At 42.9% G+C, this 20,857-nt stretch overlaps 1 protein-coding gene across 2 annotated transcripts in view; it reads left to right on the top strand.

Moving 5' to 3' along the window:
* The window catches only part of KPNA5 (karyopherin subunit alpha 5), a 49,908-nt gene that overhangs the window by 8,456 nt on the left and 20,595 nt on the right, over window positions 1–20,857 (top strand). For both annotated transcript variants that reach the window (XM_038761114.1, XM_038761105.1), the window contains exons 2-8: window positions 1,714–1,847; window positions 3,044–3,145; window positions 3,299–3,398; window positions 4,140–4,234; window positions 9,714–9,845; window positions 14,673–14,761; window positions 18,262–18,361. In XM_038761114.1, the coding sequence (XP_038617042.1) occupies window positions 1,714–1,847; window positions 3,044–3,145; window positions 3,299–3,398; window positions 4,140–4,234; window positions 9,714–9,845; window positions 14,673–14,761; window positions 18,262–18,361 (752 nt within the window). The remainder of the gene's footprint in view (window positions 1–1,713; window positions 1,848–3,043; window positions 3,146–3,298; window positions 3,399–4,139; window positions 4,235–9,713; window positions 9,846–14,672; window positions 14,762–18,261; window positions 18,362–20,857) is intronic.

Here is a 20,857-nt window from a genome sequence, read left to right as displayed (position 1 = left end):
ATTTGCTTGTATCGATCCCAGCGCTTAGTAAAGTGCTTAACAGATACCACTATTATTATTACTATTATTATCATTTTTGGGACCCCCAGCACATACACACTGAAGTATCGCTTCCTGAATAATGGTTTTTAGCACTGCTTTTCCCCATCTTACACAATTCATGAATAGGGACCCAGTGCATCCATCTGGCTGTTTGTTTTAGAGGGTCACTACTGTTGCCGGTTAATCATTTACAGGTGTGGTAGTTTTGGATTCCCTGCTTTTTTGAAATAGGCAGTGTTGCCTAATGAAAAGAGCATGAGACTTGGAGTCCAAGACCTGGGTTCTTCTCCAGCCTTGTTACTTGACTGTTGTGTGACCTTGGACAAATCACTGCCCTCTCTGTGCCTGTTTTCTCATTTCTAAAATGGAGAAGAAATACTTGCTCTCCCTTTCCTTTAGACTGTGATCCTCACATGGGACAGACACAATCCAATCTGATTACCTGGTTTCCACCCCAGCCCTTAGCACAGTTAGTATAAGAGCTTATTCAGTACCATAATTATTTACCCTATAGCTTATGTTACCCACACCCATGGAATAGTGTCTCTGAATGTGCCTATCTGCTTTGTTTCGTTTTGTTGTCTGCCTTCTGTTTTCCCCCTTCTAGACCGTGAGCCCATTGTTGGGTAGGGATTGTTTCTATTTGTTGCCATATTGTACTTTCCAAGTGCTTAGTACAGTGCTCTGCACACAGCAAGTGCTCAATAAACACAATTGAGTGAATGAATTTTAGCACCTATGACTATCCATTGAAGGCACATCCCCTCCAATAAGCCTTCCCTGACTAAGTCCTCCTCTCCTCACACTCATTTCTGCACCACTCTTACTTGCTCCTTCATTCATCCTCCCTCCCATCCGCACAGCACATATGTATATATCTGTAATTTAATTAATTGATCAGTTAATTTATTTATATTAATGTCTGTCTCCCCCCTAGACTGTGAGCTTGTTGTGGGCAGGAATGTGTCTGTTCTTGTACTCTCCCAAGCGTTTAGTACAGTGCTTTGCCCACTAAGCGCTCAATAAATGCGATTGAATGAATGATTCCATTAGAAAACAATCTTCCACCAAAAGAGTTTCAATCACTGTTCTCTGCTCTCTTGCACATCTAGTGAAGTTGTCATTTTGAGCGTGTCCTAATGTCAGCCCTTGACCACTCACAATGACTTGTCCAAGGTAACTGGCAGTGCTTGTCAATTTAAAATGAGTGGGAGATGCATGTCTTACATGCATCTTAGAGAAGCAGCTTAGCTCAGTGGAATGAGCACGGGCTGTAGAGTCAGAGGTCATGGGTTCATATCCCAGCTCCACCACTTGTCAGCTGTGTGACTTTGGGTAAGTCACTTAACTTCTCTGGGCCTCAGTGACTTAATCTGTAAAATGGGGATGAAGACTGAGTCCCCCAGGGGACAACCTGATCACTTTGTAACCTCCCCAGCGCTTAGAACAGTGCTTTGCACATAGTAAGTGCCTAATAAATGACATTATTATTATTATTATTATCATGATCCTGCATAGCTCCCTTACAGTATTTTATCATGGTAAAAAAAATGAGAGGAATTACTTCTGAATTAACTTCCATAGCCAACAGAGCACACAAACTATTGATATTTGTCCTGGCTTCTCACAAACTGTTTGGATGACCCATTTGTGTTGTGTTTTTCCTGCTAGATGCTATGGCAAGCCCAGGGAAAGATAACTATAGAATGAAAAGTTATAAGAACAAAGCCCTCAATCCCCAAGAAATGCGGAGGAGAAGAGAAGAGGAAGGAATACAGCTTCGAAAACAAAAAAGGGAAGAACAAGTAAGTTATTCATTCACTACTTGTAAGTGACCTGTCACCTATACTCTGCAGTTAGGCATTCAGTAAATGCTTAGTTGGATAATGTAAATGTTTTGGGGATTTACTAATGTATATTCACCCTTAGATGTTTCTTTAGAGGGTATTTATTCTCTAGGGACTAAGCTCATAAAGTACGTATTCCTAACAGTAGAATATAGTCACATAGTGGCAACTTCCACATGTGCAGGGACTTGGGTGACCATTTGACTCATTAAAGGGATCACCCCTTTAAAAGAATGGAGTTGAGGAATAGATCTCTACCGCATAAGTCCTGTGTTCTGGATTATAAACTCTTATGGCCCAGGAATGTGTTTTTCTTCTGTCGTACTTTCCCAGATGATTAGTACCGTGTTCTGCCCAGGAGGCATCAAATACCATTTCTGCTAATTTCAGTCCATCCAAAATGTGATCCTAGATTTGCCTTTGTTACCACAATGACCTCGGCTCTCCTTGAAAACCTTCATGGATTTCCACAGCAGTCGCAGATTCTTGTTTCCAGTTCAGAACCTTCTTATTCCTGTAGCTCCTCAGATTAGATCTCTGCCCATCCTGACCTGCCTGCAAATTTCTTGAGACTCGAGTTTATGGAGCTAGGTCATTCATCCAGAGCTTGGAACAGCCCGAGTTACCCTCTCCTCCAACTGCCAATGAATTAGATGGGGAAAAGGAGAAGGCATATAAAGGTTGTCATAAATCCCTTCAAAAGACAACATGTCAGTGTTTACCCTTGTGAGATCTGCTTCTTTCTACTCTTGGGACTTGCAACCAGAAACTCAGGGCGCATGGACAACCAGAACCCTTTTATGGGCCCATTTCAAGACGCTGCTTCCCTGACATCCTTGCTGCAATAAGTTTTGAGCTTTGGTCAAAATTCAAGCCTTTCAAAGCTTGACCCAAATTCAAGAAGGTGGAACCGCCACCATGTAGCAGGCCTGTGGCTCTCCCTCTCCCTCCACTGTCAGTGACTGAACTGTTATCCATGTCTTTTCCCCCAGGACTCAGTGCGATGCATCAATAAATGAAATCAGAATAGTCCCTCTGCTGCTTTTAGGGGGAAAGTTGAAGATAGTATCGCTTGTAAAAGTAATTGGTGAATTGGTAGATAAGCATGAATTCCCAAAGTGGTAACTTGATGTATGAAATTATTTCTATTTTAGTTATTCAAACGCAGGAATGTCTGCCTTCCGGGAAATGATGAGTCCATGTTAGAAAGCCCAATCCAGGATCCTGACATCAGCTCTACTGTGCCTATCCCAGAGGTATTATTTCAGAAATGCATTTTACATTTGATTTCTAAAAATGTACTTTTGTAGTACAGAAATTAAATCCAGAATTGAGAAAAGAATAAATGAAATAAATAGCTGAAGTGTCATTTTCATGATAAATAATGCCGCTCTGTTTGATTTTTTTAGGAAGAAGTTATTACAGCAGATATGGTGCAGATGATTTTCTCAGATGATCCCGATCAACAACTTACCGCAACACAGAAGTTTAGAAAACTACTTTCTAAAGGCAAGAAGTTCCTCTCAGTAGTACCCTGAGTTATTATAAATTTTATGAATTTCATTGAATTTAGGAGTCTGTATTTTAAATTCTGAATTTAAAATGAGGCTCCTTTCATTGCCAGAGAGTTCAGTTCTGTAAACGATTTGAATTGTTTCGTTTCAGCAATTTTACAAGGTAACCCAACCTCTTCTGAGTAATATGTAATGGTAGTGTTTTACTAGAATGATCCTGGTGAAAGAATTTGTAGCTATCGTCTCAGTGAGGTGACAACTCAACCAGATGCTCAGGTGGCCACTGGTCAGTGGAAATCAATCAATGGTATTTACTGAGTGCCCAGCACTGTACTAAGTGTTAGGAGAATACAGTATACCAGAGTTAAACCCATTCTGGTAATGGGTTTAGACACAGAAATGGTCATAAAGGTTCAAACAAGGGTTATTGACCATTGGTGGTAGATGAACAAGAGGGAAAGCAAGTTACAATGGTGTGTGACCACCTTAAACTGGTGTCCTGCTCCAAAAAATTCTTCTTTCAGCAGAATTTTGATGAGATACTGGATCGCCTCCACTTGCCCCCACTCCTGTAGCTGGCGATGCCTTTCTTACCTTTCTTTGGCCCTGGAAATTGGGAAAGGAAGCCTTAGAAAAATCTATTTCCCCTTCCTTTAGGGCTTAGAGAGCAGTCGAAGACACAATCATTCAAATAACAGTAAACCGAATAATGTAAAAACATTTCTAAAAATTTCAGAACCTAACCCACCAATAGATGAAGTTATACAGAAACCAGGAGTTGTTCAAAGGTTCGTGAAGTTTCTTGAAAGAAATGAGAATTGTACTCTTCAGGTGAGTTGCTTTAAGATTGGTATTTATTCATGCGTATTTTTCCTCATTAATACTAAATGTAAGCATAGCTAACATGAAACACCAACTCTTTTCACTAAACCCTGCAATCTGGAGTTAGTCTCTTTCACTCTACTGAACCTGAACTCCAAAGGCCTTTTGACCAAGTCTGATGCTTTCTGTACTCTGTCTTAATCTTCTGTGACCGCTATACTGATTGGTGTTAACCATTTCCTCCTCAAAATGCTCTCTGGCACTGATTTTAACGGATGCAGTACTCTCTCTGCTGGTTCTCTTCCTCCTTCTCTGACCACTCCCTAATGTTTATTCTTCCTTTTCCCTTTAACCCCAGATGTTTTTTACAAGAATTTTTCTGGGCTCCTACTCTTCTCTCTCTGTCTTTCTCTCAAGGTCTCACCCATTTTGAGGTACCACCTCTATATGGACATCCACCTCACCAGTCCTGAGAGTACCTGACAATTAAGTGTCTCCCTCTGGAAGACCCGCCAGTACTTTAAACTCATTATGGCTGTGATTCACCAGTGACCCGAGTTTCTAAATCCTGGCCAAAGTGGTCCCTGGAGAGCCTGGCCCTGATAATATCCATGACATCTTAAAGCCTCCGGGCTCATTGCTTCCAGAGATGGACAGGTTTGAGGCTTCTTACCTAAGTGGACCCTACTGTATCCCTTTGGCTACTATTACCACCACCACCCCTTGTCTTTCAAAGTAACGCTGCTCAGACAAGCAAGGAGTCTAGCCAACTGCCCTCCCTCCAGAAGTTGGCTGCAGGGAGCTCACAGGGGAAGGAACTCCCTCCTGCCACTCAGCTTCCCAAACACATTTTCCTGGCTCCCTGAAACTACCTGAACCTGTGCAACAAGTAGGCATGGAGGGTAGACCTTGAATGGGCTTTTAATTTTTAACAAGATAATGAAGCAGAGCATAATTCTGATCCAAAACGTCTTTCTCTTTTTCTCTAATACCTTTCCCCAGGACCCTTTCTACTTCCCTGTAACTCCCCCTTCTATACTACGAGCCATTGTTGGGTAGGGACCGTCTCTATATGTTGCTGACTTGTACTTCCCAAGCGCTTAGTACAGTGCTGTGCACACAGTAAGCACTCAATAAATACAATTGAATGAATGAATGCCCTTATGCATATGGTTTTGAGGTCCTTTCCCCTCTTCTCTTGGGGCGGCCAATTCGACCCCATCTGAAACCTTTCATAAGGCTGCCAGCATAAACGACCTTTCAGTCTACACAGTCATTTTCCCTGTCCCCAAGGATAGGAGCCTAGCTCTTCTGGGATTCTTCTTTCAGAGTCCCAACATGGATAACCTTTCTCCTGTGTTCTGATCCTTTAGGATCACATCTCAGATCTTTTAATGACTTCTTCCCCAACTAATTAGCCCCTCTTCTCCTTTCCAAATCCTCCCCCATGAGTGGCTGTGTTCCTGGTAGAAGTACCTGATAAATCCTTGGCCCCAGGGAGTGTGGGGTAAGCTTGCGTCAATCAGTCAGTCGTATTTATTGAGCGCTTGGTACAGACATGTTCACTTCCCATAGAGAGCTCACATGACCACCATATTATCACTGTGGCAAGCTCATCACTCCTAAGCCTTTTAACTCTCCCATCACTGTTGACAGCACCACCATTCCAAGGTAGAGTTTCCAAATGTAGTTATGATAGTTAATAATTATGGCATTTGTTAAGCACTTACTATGTGCCAAGCACTGTGTTAAGCACTGAGCGCTTAATAAATACCATCATTATTATTATTATTATCTTGACTTGAGAAGCAGCGTGGCTCGGTGGAAAGAGCCCGGGCGTGGGAGTCAGAGGTCGTGGGTTCTAATCCCAGTTCTGACACTTGTCAGCTGTGTGACTTTGGGCAAGTCACTTCACTTCTCTGTGCCTCAGTTACCTCATCTGTAAAATGGGGATTAAGACAGCCCCACGTGGGACAACCTGATCACATTTGTATCCCCCCAGCACTTAGAGTAGTGCATTGCACATAGTAAGCGCTTAACAAATACCATCATTATTATTATTATTATCTTGACACTTTCCTGTTATTTATCTGCCATATTCAGTCAGTTTCTAAACCGCTGATTTTTTTTCTTCTGCAATATTTTCTGGATTCACCCCTTCTTCTCCACCCTTATGGCCACCACCTTGGTACAAATCCTTGTCACCTCCCAGTTAGATTAGGGTAACAGCCTCCTTACCATTCTCCATGCCACCTCTCTTCAGTGTAGTCTGTGTTTTCCTACTTGGATCTCCTTAAAATGCCATTCAGAATGCATTGTTGTATCAAAATCCTTCAGTGGCTATCCATTTCTCTCTGCATTTAAGACAGAAATTTTCAGTATGTGCTTAGTTGTAACCACCGTCTCTTTTCCACCTGATTCCGGCTTACACTCTTCAGTCCTTCTGAATTGTACCTTGCTTGTGTCCAAGACACATTCCTTGGGCTTTTCCCCCTCGCCACATTCAAAGCCATTCTAAAAAGCCAGTCCTTCTAGAGATAGTCCCCAATTAATCTTGGCCTTTCTGGTCCTATCATCATCATCATCAATCGTATTTATTGAGCGCTTACTATGTGCAGAGCACTGTACTAAGCACTTGGGAAGTACAAATTGGCAACATACAGAGACAGTCCCTACCCAACATTGGGCTCACAGTCTAAAAGGGCTCACAGTCTATAAGGCTCACAGTCTGTCATCCCATCAGCTACCTTACCACCTCCTTATTTATATTTCTTTCTCTGTTTATGTACCTGCAAACGTTTATATGATTGTTTTTGTTTTTATCATTTGTAGCCATGCTTTTACTCCTTCTCTTGAATGTTTGTAATTTATGTCTGCTTGTTTTCCCCCATTAAATTGAAAGCTCCTTGAGGACAGAGTGGAGAGGTAGGTTCCCAAGCACCTAATACAGTGGTCTACACACCGTAGGCCCTCAGTAAATGTTGCTGCTGGTAAGCAGCAAGCAGTGAGAAGCAGCATGGCTTAGTGGAAAGAGCCCAGGCTTGGGAGTCAGAAGTCGTGGGTTCTAATCCCGGCTCCGCCACTTGTCAGCTGCGTGACCTTGGGCAAGTCACTTAACTTCTCTGGCCCTCAGTTCCCTCATCTGTCAAATGGGGATGAAGACCGTGAGCCCCACGTGGGTCAACCTGATTACCTTGCATCTACCCCAGCACTTAGCACAGTGCTTGGCACATAGTAAGCGCTTAACAAATACCAACATTATTATTATAAGCACCTTTTTTGTGCTTGCAATAATTGGCTGAGGTCATGGTGGTATAGGTTCCAGCCATTTATTACTGAGGAAAAGTGTCTAAAGTATTTAGTTTTGAGGCACAAGTGAAAATTAATATTTCGAGTCCTGTTTGGCGCCATGTAGTTGAGACACTTGGGTTTCTTACTCTAAGGTCTCAGCAGTGGCGTTTCAGATATGAGAATTGCTGATCATCTTGAACAGTATTTAACGGCCTAAGGTCTGCAGCAGCCTGTACTGGGAACTTGGGAGACAGTCAGTCAGTGGGAGAATACATTTCCCGTCCACAAGGAGCTTACTTCTAGAGGAGGAGACAAATCAATATAAATAAATATGGCTGTGTACATATGTACTTAAGAGGCATTGTGCCCTAGTGAATAGAGCATGGGCCTGGAAGTGAGAAGGACCTGCGTCCTAATCCCTCCTCTCCCACTTGCCTGCTGCGTGACTTTGGGCAAGTCATTTAACTTCTCTGGGCCTCAGTTACCTCATCTGTAAAGTGGGAATTAAGACTGTGAGCCACTTGAGGGACATGGACTGTGTTCAACCTGGTTAGCATGTTTCTAAATTCAGTGCCTGGCACAAAGTAAGCACTTAACAAATACCATGGGAAAAAAAGTGCTTTGGGGTGAATAAAGAGTGCAAGGGCAACACAGAAGGGGGAGAGGCAGTAAAGGAAATGAGGGTTTAGTCGGGGGGGGGAAGGCCTCTTGGCGATGTGCTTTTAATAAGGCTTCAAAGGTGTGGAGTGTGATGGTAAATCAGAAGCAACAAGTATGATCCCTGCTTATCATCAAAGAGCATAAAATTTGAATTGGGGAATCAGCCATAAAAAGCACAGGTTTTTCCTGTAATGAAGGAGTTCCGTTCTTGTAAGAACCTCGTACAAGAGTCATACACTTGCATGAAATAGTTTCTTTTAATGCCATTTTGCTATGTATCAGACAGACTTGTGTTGGTGGAAGAGTAGTCCCTATTTCCGCCATTGGGTGTTATCCAAGACCAGAAATGAAAGCAAGTGTACCGGCAAAACTGTAAATGTCTTACAGATTGGCAATTTAGACAGTATTGTACTAGGCAGAGCCTAGATAGTACTATTTGACTTTAATGCCATTTAATTTTAAGAAAAACACTGGGTCCAAATAATATCCAGTTTTCAGGTTAACACTTCTGAAAATCCAGAACTGAAGCCCGTATTTTGCAGATTTTAAAAGCAAAACAATTTCAAACTACAATGTCAGTATAACGGAATAATATATTTATTGCTAAAATGGATCTGAGAACCCTGCCTTGATTCATCATTCCCGAAAATAGTAACACCTTCGTCCAATGACTTTTTTAGTTTAAAAGACTATTCTAGTAACCTAGAAGTGTGACTGTCTGATATATCTAAATCAAGTTTTATGAGGAGAAAAATGGTCTAATATGTGTTTATTAAATAGCACTTTCTGCTAAACACTGGGGTAGGTACAGTGTAATCGGATCTCTAGACATTAAGCTCCTTGGGGGCAGGGAATGTGTGTACCATATTCTGTTGTAGTCAATCAGTGGTATTGAGGGCTTACTGTGCAGAACACCTTACTAAGCGCTTGGGAGAGTACAATAAAACGGAGTTGGTAAACATGTTGTCGACATGAGCTTCCAATCTAAAGGGGGGGACGGGCATTAATGTAAATACATAATTTATAGTATGTAATTTATGGATATGTACATAATATAGTGTACTCTCCCAGGTTCTAAGCAAGGTGCTCTGAACACAAGCTCAATAACCGATTAATGTCGCTTCTGTCTGGTTTGGGACTCACAGACTGAGGCAGGAGTCTTATTTCCATTTTACAGAGGAGACTGAGGCACAGAGAGGTTATGTGGCTTGCCCAAGGTTACATAACCCAGAGCTTGCTCTAGAGCCCTGGCTGTCTTCTCCCATCCTCTTTCTACTAGCTCACTCTGCCTTCCTCAATTTAAATCCGTACCTTTGGGATCGGTTTTCTTCATTTAGGCACACAGCTCCTGTAAGAATTGTGCCAAGATTCAATCTTACTGGTAGTGTGACGAATGTTCACAAGGAAGTAGTGATTGGAAAGTAAAGCAAATGTTTAGACTATAACTTAGCCTTAAATTTATGTTCATTTAAAATGTCTGATAAATACAAATATATACTAGATTACATTTCTTAATTTTCTGTTTTTCTTTCCTCAGTTTGAAGCTGCATGGGCTTTAACAAACATAGCTTCTGGAACCTTTCTTCACACCAAGGTTGTTATTGAAACGGGAGCTGTTCCAATTTTTATTAAACTGCTTAATTCTGAGCATGAAGATGTACAGGAACAGGTAATTATTACTGTATGTTTTTGCTTAAATTGTGTAGTCTTTTTCTGATAAACAATATTACTATATTAAAACTAGTTTCTATATTGACTGTTCAGTGTGTGCAAAGCACTGTTGTAAGTGCTAGGGTAAATGCCAGCTGTATATAATACACGGTCCCTGTCCCCCAGGGGACACACAAACTAGAGATTATGTATTTCAGTAGAAATGAGATTATAATTCGGATTGATTCCCTCTTTTTTAAATTATAGCCAAGAGGGAAGATGATTTCCTTGCAAGTTTCTTGAAAATTGATTATTTAGAATATTAATTAGCTTGGCTACCTCCACATGTATGAGAGGTGTTCACTGCCTAGATTATTCATACACTGGTAACAAATAAGTAACGTGGATGAAAGAATGGTTTCTGACCCTCCTAGATTCTAGAGCATTAAGTATGTTTAGTTCTGTACCCTAATTTATACATCTTTTAAATGTAGCAGCTTTCCATTTTTAGGAGTTTAAGAATCAGGTGCATACCGTATGTCTGCTGCTGCCAGATAGGTCCCACTGTTCTTCAGCTCCACTTACTGCTTACCACTCTGACTTCAAGGCTTCTAGCTTCCCATTTGTATCATCTGGTGGAAATCATCAGCTTTTTGCAAATTTGCCAGAAAAACAACTCTGCCCTTTGTGTGCTTCCCCCTACTTCACTGTTTCCCCTCGCCATACCCCAAACTCAGACTTTTCTCTCCCCATTTCACCCCACACCAACCCCCTCTATTCTATTTCTTTTTCCTAACCGCTGCTAACACCGCTAGGTTCCTTGTGGTTCCTGCCTTCCAGGGCTGCAAAGCTAGAGGGATGTGGAGATCAGTGAGATACTGATTAAGTAGCAGTAATAGTAGTAAGCACTTTGGGCAAAGGACTACCGAGTGCTGGGAAAAAATATATATAGGCAGGAATTAACCGTGATCCCTATCCCTCAGGGAACGCAAAATCTAAGAACTCAAGTGAGGAGAAGGGATTGGAGACAGACACATCGGAAGTGCTGAAAACATTAGAAAACAACACAAAGACAGAAAACAGGCACAAAGTCTCAGCAGGGGTAGAGGAGGTCTAGTGTATTTGGGCAGGTTTTATTCCCGGCCCAGGGTTGCTACAGCATGCTGGGGGCAGGGGCCCTCGGTGGCAGGAGGGAAGGCGACAGTTACGGTGCTTTTCTCAGTGATGGTGGAAGGGTCCAAGAGCTTTTATCACTAGCCCAGTGCATCTTGACAGTACCGAAAGTGGGGAGTCGTGGCGGCGGGAGAGAGGGTTGTAGTTTCTGGAAAGGGAAAGAATGGCCATTTTTGCCATCCTGTTATGTTGTTTTCTCCCGTGCGCTTAGTACAGTGGTGTTCACACAATAGGCGAGTAATAAATATCATTGATTCCTCAGTCTCTATTCCTCTGAATAGGTAACCCAGAGAACAGATGTAAACCCACCTTTAAGCCATATCAATTTGTGGTGTTTGATGCAATGTAAGGATGTTTAGCAAGTCGGGAGGCGACTCCGTTGCCGTAAAGTGCTAATGATTTGAAGCTGGATCTGCTGGCCCAATGGAGTGGCCGAGAGCAGAGCATCACTGAAGCTTGGTGTCCAAAGCAGGGATCCTCAACTTTTCCTTTTTAAAAAAATATGGTATTTGTGAAGTACTTGTCTGTCAGTCACTTATTCTGTGTCAAGCACTGTTCTGAGTTGCAGGGTAAGTTAATTAGTTGGAATACAGTCCCCATCCCACATGGGGCTCGCAGTCTACTGAATCCCCATGTTACTGTTGAGGAAACTGAGGCACAGAGAAGTGACTTGCCTATGGTCATACAGCAAGCAAGCGGCAGACCTGGGATTAGAATCGAGGTCCTCTGACTCCTGGGCGCATGTTCTTTCCATTTTGACCCACTCCTTCCCACACTACTTGATCTTTCCTAGTTCTTTGTCTTTCCTCAATTCTTTGCTTGCACCTATTTTCATTCTTGCCTTCTTTCACCTCATTAGCTCATTCTTCTTCAGGATCTTGTGAGGTCTCACACCCTCCCTTTCTCTTCAAATGTATCTCTTCTTCACCTTATTCACCTTCAGTGTCTTGCCTATTTTTCCTTTCTTCCCCATTTCTTCCGCTTTCCTTCACCTCCAGCCTTTCCTGTGCTTTCCCTTCCTGACCTCCAGCCTCTCCCTTCATCTCCAGTGTCTTCCCCTTTCTTCCCCAATCCCTCCTCTCTCAGCATTTACTCCCCAGTATTACTCTGCTTCTCCTTTGTCTCTAATACCTCTGTCCGCATTGTGTTATTTCTTCATGCTCCTGGCCTCTCTTTGATTATCTCTTCTTTCACCTCCCATCAAGCCACTTCACTTCTCTGCGCCTCAGCTCCCTCATCTGTAAAATGGGGATTCAGATTGTGAGCCCCACATGGGACAACCTGGTCACCTGTATTCTCCCCAGCACTTAGAACAGTGCTTTGCACATAGTAAGCACTTAACAAATACCAAAATTATTATTATTATTATTTCTCTCTCTCTTATCACCCTTACTGTATCGTCCAGTTCCTCATACTCCCCATTCAACTCTCTCCCTCGCCCTCATTCTTTCCCCTTTCATGTCCAATCTCTTACACTCCCTGTCCCTTCCTCATCCTCTCCTCCGTCACTCTGATTCAGTCATTCATTCAGTCATATTTATTGAACGCTTACTGTGTGCACAGCACTGTATTAAGTGTTTGGGAAAGTACAATACAATAATAAGCAGACACATTACCTTGATCTTATCCAATTCCTGCCCGATCCCTCGCCCTTCACCTCCAGCATTTCCTTTCACATCCCTGATTTCTCTCCCGTCCTTTTTTCCCTCATCCCTAACTTTTCCCCTGTTGCCTCCAATCCCTTCCCTATCCCTTGGTCTTCTCCCTCATATTTACGTTCTTGGCCTTTATCTCCATTTTCACCCCTGTCACTTCCAGTCCCTCTCATTTCCCCAGCCTTTCCACCAACTTTCTCCAACCTTTACACTAGTAACCCTTTTTGGTTGCCCTGTAAAGCCCTCCATCTCAGCTCCAGCCTGTGCCCCCTCTCTTCACGTAGCTCCCTTCATCCTGAACTTCCCCTCCTCCATATCACTTCTTTGGCTTTTGAGGGTTTCCTCTTCAGCCCCTTTCTCTCCCCTTTTACCTCCAAACTCTCTCCCTCCTTCCCCAGACCCATTCCCTTCACCAATATTCCTCCCTCCGCCCCATCTCCTACTTGACATCCCTCTTCTGCTCCCATCCCCTTCCTTGTTGTCACACTCCTCTCCCACCCGGCCTAGTGTCTTACAAGTTTGTAAGGAGTTTGTGTTTGATGCAGAGGAGTGGGGTTTGGACTGAATGGTTTTTCAGAAAAGTGATACAGGCAGCAGAGTGAAGTGTGGACTGAAGAGAGGAGAGACGGGAGGCAGACAGGTCAGTGAGGAAGCTGATAAAGTAGTCAAGGTGAGAAATGAGTGCCTGGAAACACTTGCTAGCAGTTTGGATGGAGAGGAGTGGTCCGATTTTAGAGATGTTGTGAAGATAGAACTGACAGGATTTTGTGACAGATGAGACAAGAAGTAGAATAAGGGTTGACTACAGTGGCAGAGTTTGTGTGAGACAGGGTTTGTGTGGGAAATTTAGGAGTTCTGTTTAGGACATGTTTAGTTTGAGGTGTTGCCAGAACATCCAAGTAGAGATGTCCTGAAGGCAGGAGGAAATGAGGGACTGTAGAGAAGGAGAAAGGTCAGAACTGGAGATACAGATTTGGGAATCGTCCATAAAGAAATAGTACACGAGGCTGTGGGAGAAAAGGGATGAAGATGCAGGGATTGTAAATTTATAAACAATGCTATTTATGCCATCATTAGACCAGTGGTCCATCTAAGACTAGCATTCTGGTCTTAACAGAAGCACTAATGGATGCTTGGAGGATTGCCCCCCTTATAGCCATCTTTGAAGTTAGAAATATATCTTTTAATACTCATTAACCCACTGTGAACCCACTGTCTATCTAAAAGGGAGGAATGGAGAGGTTTGATCGGAGGAGACTGAGCAGTGGAAGTCTTGCAGGACTTAAAATTTGAAGATTATTTTGGAATGGGTATTAAAAGGCACCTACTGTAATATATTTGGAGCTAAAAAAATCACTGATTACTTTTTCCAGATGTTTCTATGTTTTTTCCTCCTGATCCCCGCTCTTTTTCTTATTTGTGTCTGCCTGTCTCCCCTATTAGATTGTAAACTCCTTGAAGGCAGTGACCCATGTCTTTCACTTCTTTTAAATTTTCTTAAGGGCCTGCAAGCTCTACACTTTAGTGGCACTCTCTAAAGTGTCAGTTGATTGATCTTGTGAAAGCACATCCCATATTTTAGAAATATACAGTGCAAATCCAAAGTAATCTCTTCATACTCTGCAAAAAAAAAATTCCAACTATGAAAACTACTTTCTAGGTAAAATAGAAAAGCCCCGTTAGTTTAGAAGGAAATAAAGATGTGCGTTTGTATGTGTGTTTGTATGTGTGTAACCAAGCAACTTCTCTACATAGAAAGGTATGTAAATGAGCTTTGAAAATATTTCGTTTTTGTTACATTAAAACACCATCCTCACTAAGTTTGGGCTTAAACAGGGAAAAATATTAATGTGCATTTACTGGGCCTTAAAATATCCTGTTGAAAATATCAACTGTTTCAAAAGTAACATGGGGAAGAGTCATGCCCTGAAATATAAAATGAAAACGTATCAGCTTAATAAGTTTTAAGTAACGAGTGCATTTTCACTTAAATGAATATTTTGTGCTTGCTTCTCAAGGCAGTGTGGGCTCTTGGTAATATTGCTGGAGACAATGCAGAATGCAGAGATTTTGTTTTGAACTGTGGAATACTTCCACCTCTGTTAGAGTAAGTATTTTGAATTTTTATTACAGCGAATATATTACATAGCCATTATATGTGTTATATTATTACAATATTATTTAATATAATGTACCCAATATTTTATGGATAACAAGGCAGAAACACTCTTGCTTCGTATACTCTATAGAATTTAGGCGTTTTGGTCTCCTACCTGCTTCGTGAATCTACCACCTCTACCTGTGCCTCTGACGAGATCTAGTGGGTAGAACCCAGGACTGGGAGTCAGGGGGGCTGGGTTCTAATTCTGGCTTTGCCACCTGTCTACTGTGTGAGTTGGGCAAGTCAGTTAACTTCTTTGGGCCTTAGTTTCGTCATCTGAACAGTAGGGATTAAATACCTGTTCTCCCTCCGCGTTAGCCCATGAGCTCCATTCGGGACAGAAACTGTGTACGGTCGGTATATCCTGCATCTACCCCAGTGCTTGGCATAAGGAAGCACTTCACAAATGTCACAGTCATGATTTATGCCAAAGTGCTATTGGGCAGATGTGAGTGCCCGGGTGTTAAGGTGGGACAGTCGCGCTGCAATGGTAGTAGGCGGACATAAAGTGGGCGATTGGAAATTTAGGGAAGTCCTAGAGACGGTGTGACATAGGAAAGATTTGAAGATGAGGAGAGCCCCAGTCTATTGAATATGAACTGGGAGGGAATTCCACCTGGAGGGCAGTGTGTGAGAAGGCTAGGGATGAAAGCTGGCTGCAACGTGAAGGATCGCTTGAGAGGAATGAAGTGTGCAAGCTGCTGTGTATTGGGCAAAGTAAAGGTAAGTAGGAGAGAGAGCTGGTAGAGTGCCATAAAGCTAGTAGGTATTTCTGCTTGATGCAGAGAGAAATGGAGAGCCATTGGAGACTTTTGAGAAGTGGGGAGATGGGAGCAGAACAGTGTTTTAGAAAAATGACGTGGGCAGCAGTCTCGCATTTTCTCCTGCTTGGATATCCTGCCGACACCTCAAACTTAAAATGTCCAAAACAGAAGTCCTCATCTTCCCACCCAAATCCTGTCTTCCCCCTGACTTTCCCATTACGTAGACAGCACCACCGAGCTCCTTGCCTCACATGCTTGTAACCTTGGTGTTACCCTCGACTCATAATAATAATAATAATAATAATAATAATAATAATAATGACATTTAAGTGCTTACTTTGTGCCAGGCACTCTAGTAAGCACTGAGATGGATACCAGTCATTCAGGTTGAACACAGTCCCTGTCCCATGTGGGGCTCACAGTCTCAATTCCCTTTTTACAGATGAGGTAACTGCGACAGAGAAGTGAAGTGACTTGCCCAAGTTCAACAGACAAGTGGCAGAGCCAGGATTAGAACCCATGACCCTCTGACTCCTTTGCTCTGTCCAATATGCCGTGACTTATCTCTCTCATTTCAACCCACATATTCAGTCTATCACCAAATCCTGTCAGTTCAACCTTCACAGCATCGCCAGAATCCACCCTCTCCTCTCCATTCAAACTGCTGCTACGTTAATCCCAGCGCTTAACGTAGCTCACCGCGATTACGGCATCAGCCTGCTTGCTGACCTCCCTGCCTCCTGTCTCTTCCCACTCCAGCCCATACTCCACTCTGCTGCCGGGATCATTTTTGTATGAAACGGCTCAGTCCGTGTTTTCCCGCTCCTCAAGAACCTCCAGTGACTGCCCATCCACCTCTGCGTCAAACAGAAATTTCTTACCGTAGACTTAAAAGCACTCAATCACCTTGCCCCCTCCTACCTTACCTCCCTAACTTCCTTCTAGGACCCAGCCCTCACACTTCAACCTTCAACCTAATGCCAACCTTCTCACTGTACCTCGATCTCGTGTATCTTGCCACTGACCCTTTGACCATACCCTGCCTCTGACCTAGAGTACCCTCCTTCACATATGACAATCGCTTTCCCCGCCTTCAAAGCTTTATTAAAAGCACACGTCTTCCTAGAGTCCTTCCTTGACGATGCTCTCATTTCCTCCTCTCTCATTCCCTTCCGCGTTGCCCTTGCACTTGGATTTGCACCCTTTATTCACCTTCTCTCAGCCCCAGAGCCCTCTCATACGTATCTGTAATTTATTTATTTATGTATTTATAAATTAGCTATAATTTACTTATAAATTATACATTTATTTATTAATGTCTGTCTCCCGATCTAGACTGTAAGCTCCCTGAGGGTAGGGAATGTATCTCTCTATTATATTGTACCTTCCCAAGCATTTAATACAGTGCTCTGCACACAGTAAATGCTCAATAAATACATTTGATTGATCAATTGATTGTTTGGGCGAGACTAGAGGCAGGGAGGTCAGTGAGCGAAAGGTCAGTGGTGGGAGAGTCGAGGATGAGGTACAGTGAGTGGCTTAGACTGTGAGCCCACTGTTGGGTAGGGACTGTCTCTATATGTTGCCAACTTTTACTTCCCAAGCTCTTAGTACAGTGCTCTGCACACAGTAAGCGCTCAATAAATACGATTGATTGATTGAATGATTGATTGAGCACCCCAGGCACACCACACAAACTCTTTGGGTCAGCTGAAGGGCACATCCACTGCTTGTCCCTGTTTTTTCCCCTCCTCTATCTCTCTCCCTCCCCTTCCCAGCCCCAGTTAAAGCCAGGAATGGACTGAGTGCTCAGTACGTTCACAGTCTTACAGGAAATGCTCCATATCACGGGAAGGCTTTAGTCCCAAGGTGGAAACTTCTGCTCCATAGGGGAATGTTGCTTTTGGTGATCTGGGATGACCTCATGGTCCATCGCTGCCCCATTTTACTACTCTCTGTGTTCTGTTGATGTTCTCCCCCTGTATCCCCAGCCTCATTCACGTACCCATCCAGTCCCATCAGCACAGGCAGCAGGATGGGCCGAACACCGAATCGCTTCAGAAACACCCAGGGCTTCAGCCAGGGGTCACAGGGGGGGGCTCCCAATTTTACCCAAAAGCTTTCTGGAGGGATGAGAGATGACATCTGGGGCTAACCACATCCCGGAGCCCAGCAGGCTACTAGACATCCTTTGAGAAGCAGCATGGCCTAGTGGCTAGAACACAGATCCTTTTGGGAGTCAAAAGGTCATGGATTCTAATGTCGGCTCTGCCCCTTGTCTGCTCGGTGACCTTGGGCAAGTCAGTTCACTTCTCTGGGCCTCAGTTTCCTCATCTGTAAAATGGGCATTGAGACTGTGAGTCCCATGTGGGGCATGGACTGTATCCAACCTGATTTGCTTGTCTCCACCCCAGTGCTTAGTACAGTGCCTGGGACACAGTAAGGGCTTAACAAATGCAATCATTATTAGCCTAATATCTGGACCAATGCTGGCTGCAAATTAATAGGATTTCACCCAGAAATAGCCCTCGGTTAGATGGGGGTGGAGGGAGGGAAGAAGGGGAGTGTGGGGGTGGGGGCGAAGGGAGGCGTTTGGTGAAACTGCTTTAAGATTGCATGCATGAAGAGCTCTTTGAACAGTGACAAGGGGATTTAAGGTGACAGCTTTATTTTTCTTCACAGATTGCTAACCAACTCGAACAGGCTCACAACCACCCGAAATGCTGTCTGGGCACTTTCAAATTTATGTAGAGGCAAGAACCCACCGCCAGACTTCAGTAAGGTATGAGAGCAGTACAAAAATGAAAATCAGTCTTAGGGATGATCTTGCCAAGTATGTCCAAAGTGGGAAGTCACCAGAGAGCAACTTTTTTGATCACATACTCTCCCAAGCACTTAGTACAGTGCTTAGAACAATGTTCTGCATGCAGTAAATATTATTATGATTGATCAATAAATATGATTGAGCACTCAATAAGTATGATTGAGGAGAAACAATGTGGCCTAGTGGATAGAGCAGAGCCTGGGAGTCAGCAGGACCTGGATTCTAATCCCTCTCCACCACGTGTTTGCTCTGAGACCTTGGGTAAGTCCCTTAACCTCTCTGTGCCTCGGTTACCTCCTCTGTAAAAAGGGGATTAAGACCGAGAGCCCCATGAAGGATACAGACTGTGTCCGATCTGATTATGTTGTATCTTTTCCCAGCGCCGAGGACAGTGCCAAACAACAGTCAGTGCTTAAGAAATACCATTTTAAAAAATGTAATGTCACAATTTTAAGATTAGAAAGAGAAGCAAGCTTGACCCTTCTCTCTTCACTAGCTTGTACAGGAAACAGCAGTGAAGTAAAGGGAGCTGCAAAGCTCCCTCAGCACTAACAAGGGGGCAAAATTAGAGTCCTCCCTTTCTTCCCCCCAGAATCTCCCTGTCTCAAATTACATACATGAAGTAAAGTAATAGTAAAAGAAGGACCCATATTGCATTGTTAGATTCTGCTTTTTTTCAGTAACACTTCGAGGTTGATGTCAAGACTGTTTTAAACTAGATTGATCAGCAAGATAGAACTTTATGTAAAATATGAAGTCTTAAAATACTTCTCTCAGACATTTCCAGTGAGTCTGACCTAAAAAATAAACACCCACCCAATATTTCAGTGAAGCAATTTATTTTAGGATACTTTTATCTAATGGGTGGTTTTTTTTAAATGATATTAAGTGCTTACTATGTGTTAGGCACTATATTAAGCGCTGGGGTAGATACAAGCTAATCAGGTTGGACACAGTCCATTTCCCACATGGGACTCACGGTCTTAATCCCCATTTTACAGATGAGGTAACTGAGGCATAGAGAAGTTAAGCGACTTGCCCAAAGTCATCCAGTTGGAAATTCTTTATTTTATGTTGTAGCTGCAATGTGTGATTGCCAGATATTGTCAGTCACCTCCATTCCCCTCTGGTCCATCCTCATCCCTCTTTGCAAGGCTGCACTTCTTTATTTTGATATTTGTATTATTTTATGCAAAATCTGTAGATTTTAGGTTTTAGTTGCTAAAAACTATGAAATGGAGTTGGGACTTATAGATGATTAAATAAATGCAGATGGCCTTGGACAGTGAATTTAGTATTGACCATAATTATGTGTATTTTTTAGGTAACATTGCAATGTTACATTTCAGAGGATGCTATTAATATATATTTTTGAAATTCAACATGCCCCATGGTTTAAATTGAATTAAACCACATAGTTATGAAAAGTGATTTGTTCCCATAAGTGCTTTCCACCCCGAACACTAAGCTTTCTAAAAGAAACCTTGGACAGATGTGTAAAGTGTAACTTAAGACCACATTTCTACAACCAAAAAACTATTTGTTTTCATTACGTAGTTAAATCCAAGTGAAGTGGAACACAAGTTCTCTGAACATCAGCTGTCTAACTGAAAAGCTTTCACCCCTTTTTAGAAACTATTCTGTTGTGGTGTCCTGGTTTCAGTTGAAATATGTCAAACCTGCTTTTCTTGTTTCTACCCCAGCTCTTAGTACAGCGCTTGGCACGTAATAAGCGCTTAAGAAATGCCACCGTTATTATTACTGTTAAGTGCCCACATCATCTGGGTTCAGACCCTCTACTCCACAAAGGCACATCCTCACTCCCCTCTCTCTAATCCTTTCCCTCTCCTCTCCTTTCTCACTTTTTTCCCCTCTTCCCCTACATTTGCAAAGGAATACTTGCTAAAGGAGGAATGTAGCTCAGAGGGAACTAGAGTTTTAGAGAAGAAAATGCGGTCCTGTTGCTACTGCCAACCTTCACTTGCTCTTGTTCCTCTGGGCTACTGCTGTTCCTCCTGCTCAGCTTCCTTCTGAGCTCCTGGAGAGGTCTCACCTGGTCAGAGAGTCCAGCAAAATGAAACTCACTACTTCATGATACGATAAGCTCAGTATGGGCAGGGAACGTATCCGCCGTTGTCGTCTCTCAAGCGCGCAGGACAGTGCTCTGCACATAGTAAGCACTCAATAAATACCACTGATTGATTCCTTGAAGTACAACCAGGGAAACTGGCATCTTATTGGAAACCTCAGAGCTAGCTCTTTGCTAACCAACCTAAGGCTGGGTGGCTAATCCAAAACAAAAAAAAAAGTTTGACTTTGAACAAAATTGGAAGCAATTCTATCAAGAAAGTGGCCAAAGACCTGCATGCTGGCGGTGCAGTTTTGTTTATTTCCAAACTTGGGGCCCTCTGAACTAGCTTCAGTCCCAGCTGTATTTTCATTATCACCACCTCT

This window comes from Tachyglossus aculeatus, chromosome 2 (genome assembly GCF_015852505.1).
Source record: "Tachyglossus aculeatus isolate mTacAcu1 chromosome 2, mTacAcu1.pri, whole genome shotgun sequence".
Classification (NCBI taxonomy): domain Eukaryota; kingdom Metazoa; phylum Chordata; class Mammalia; order Monotremata; family Tachyglossidae; genus Tachyglossus; species Tachyglossus aculeatus.
Note: the sequence above shows the minus strand (reverse complement) of the source record. Positions and strands in the feature narration are given on the sequence as shown.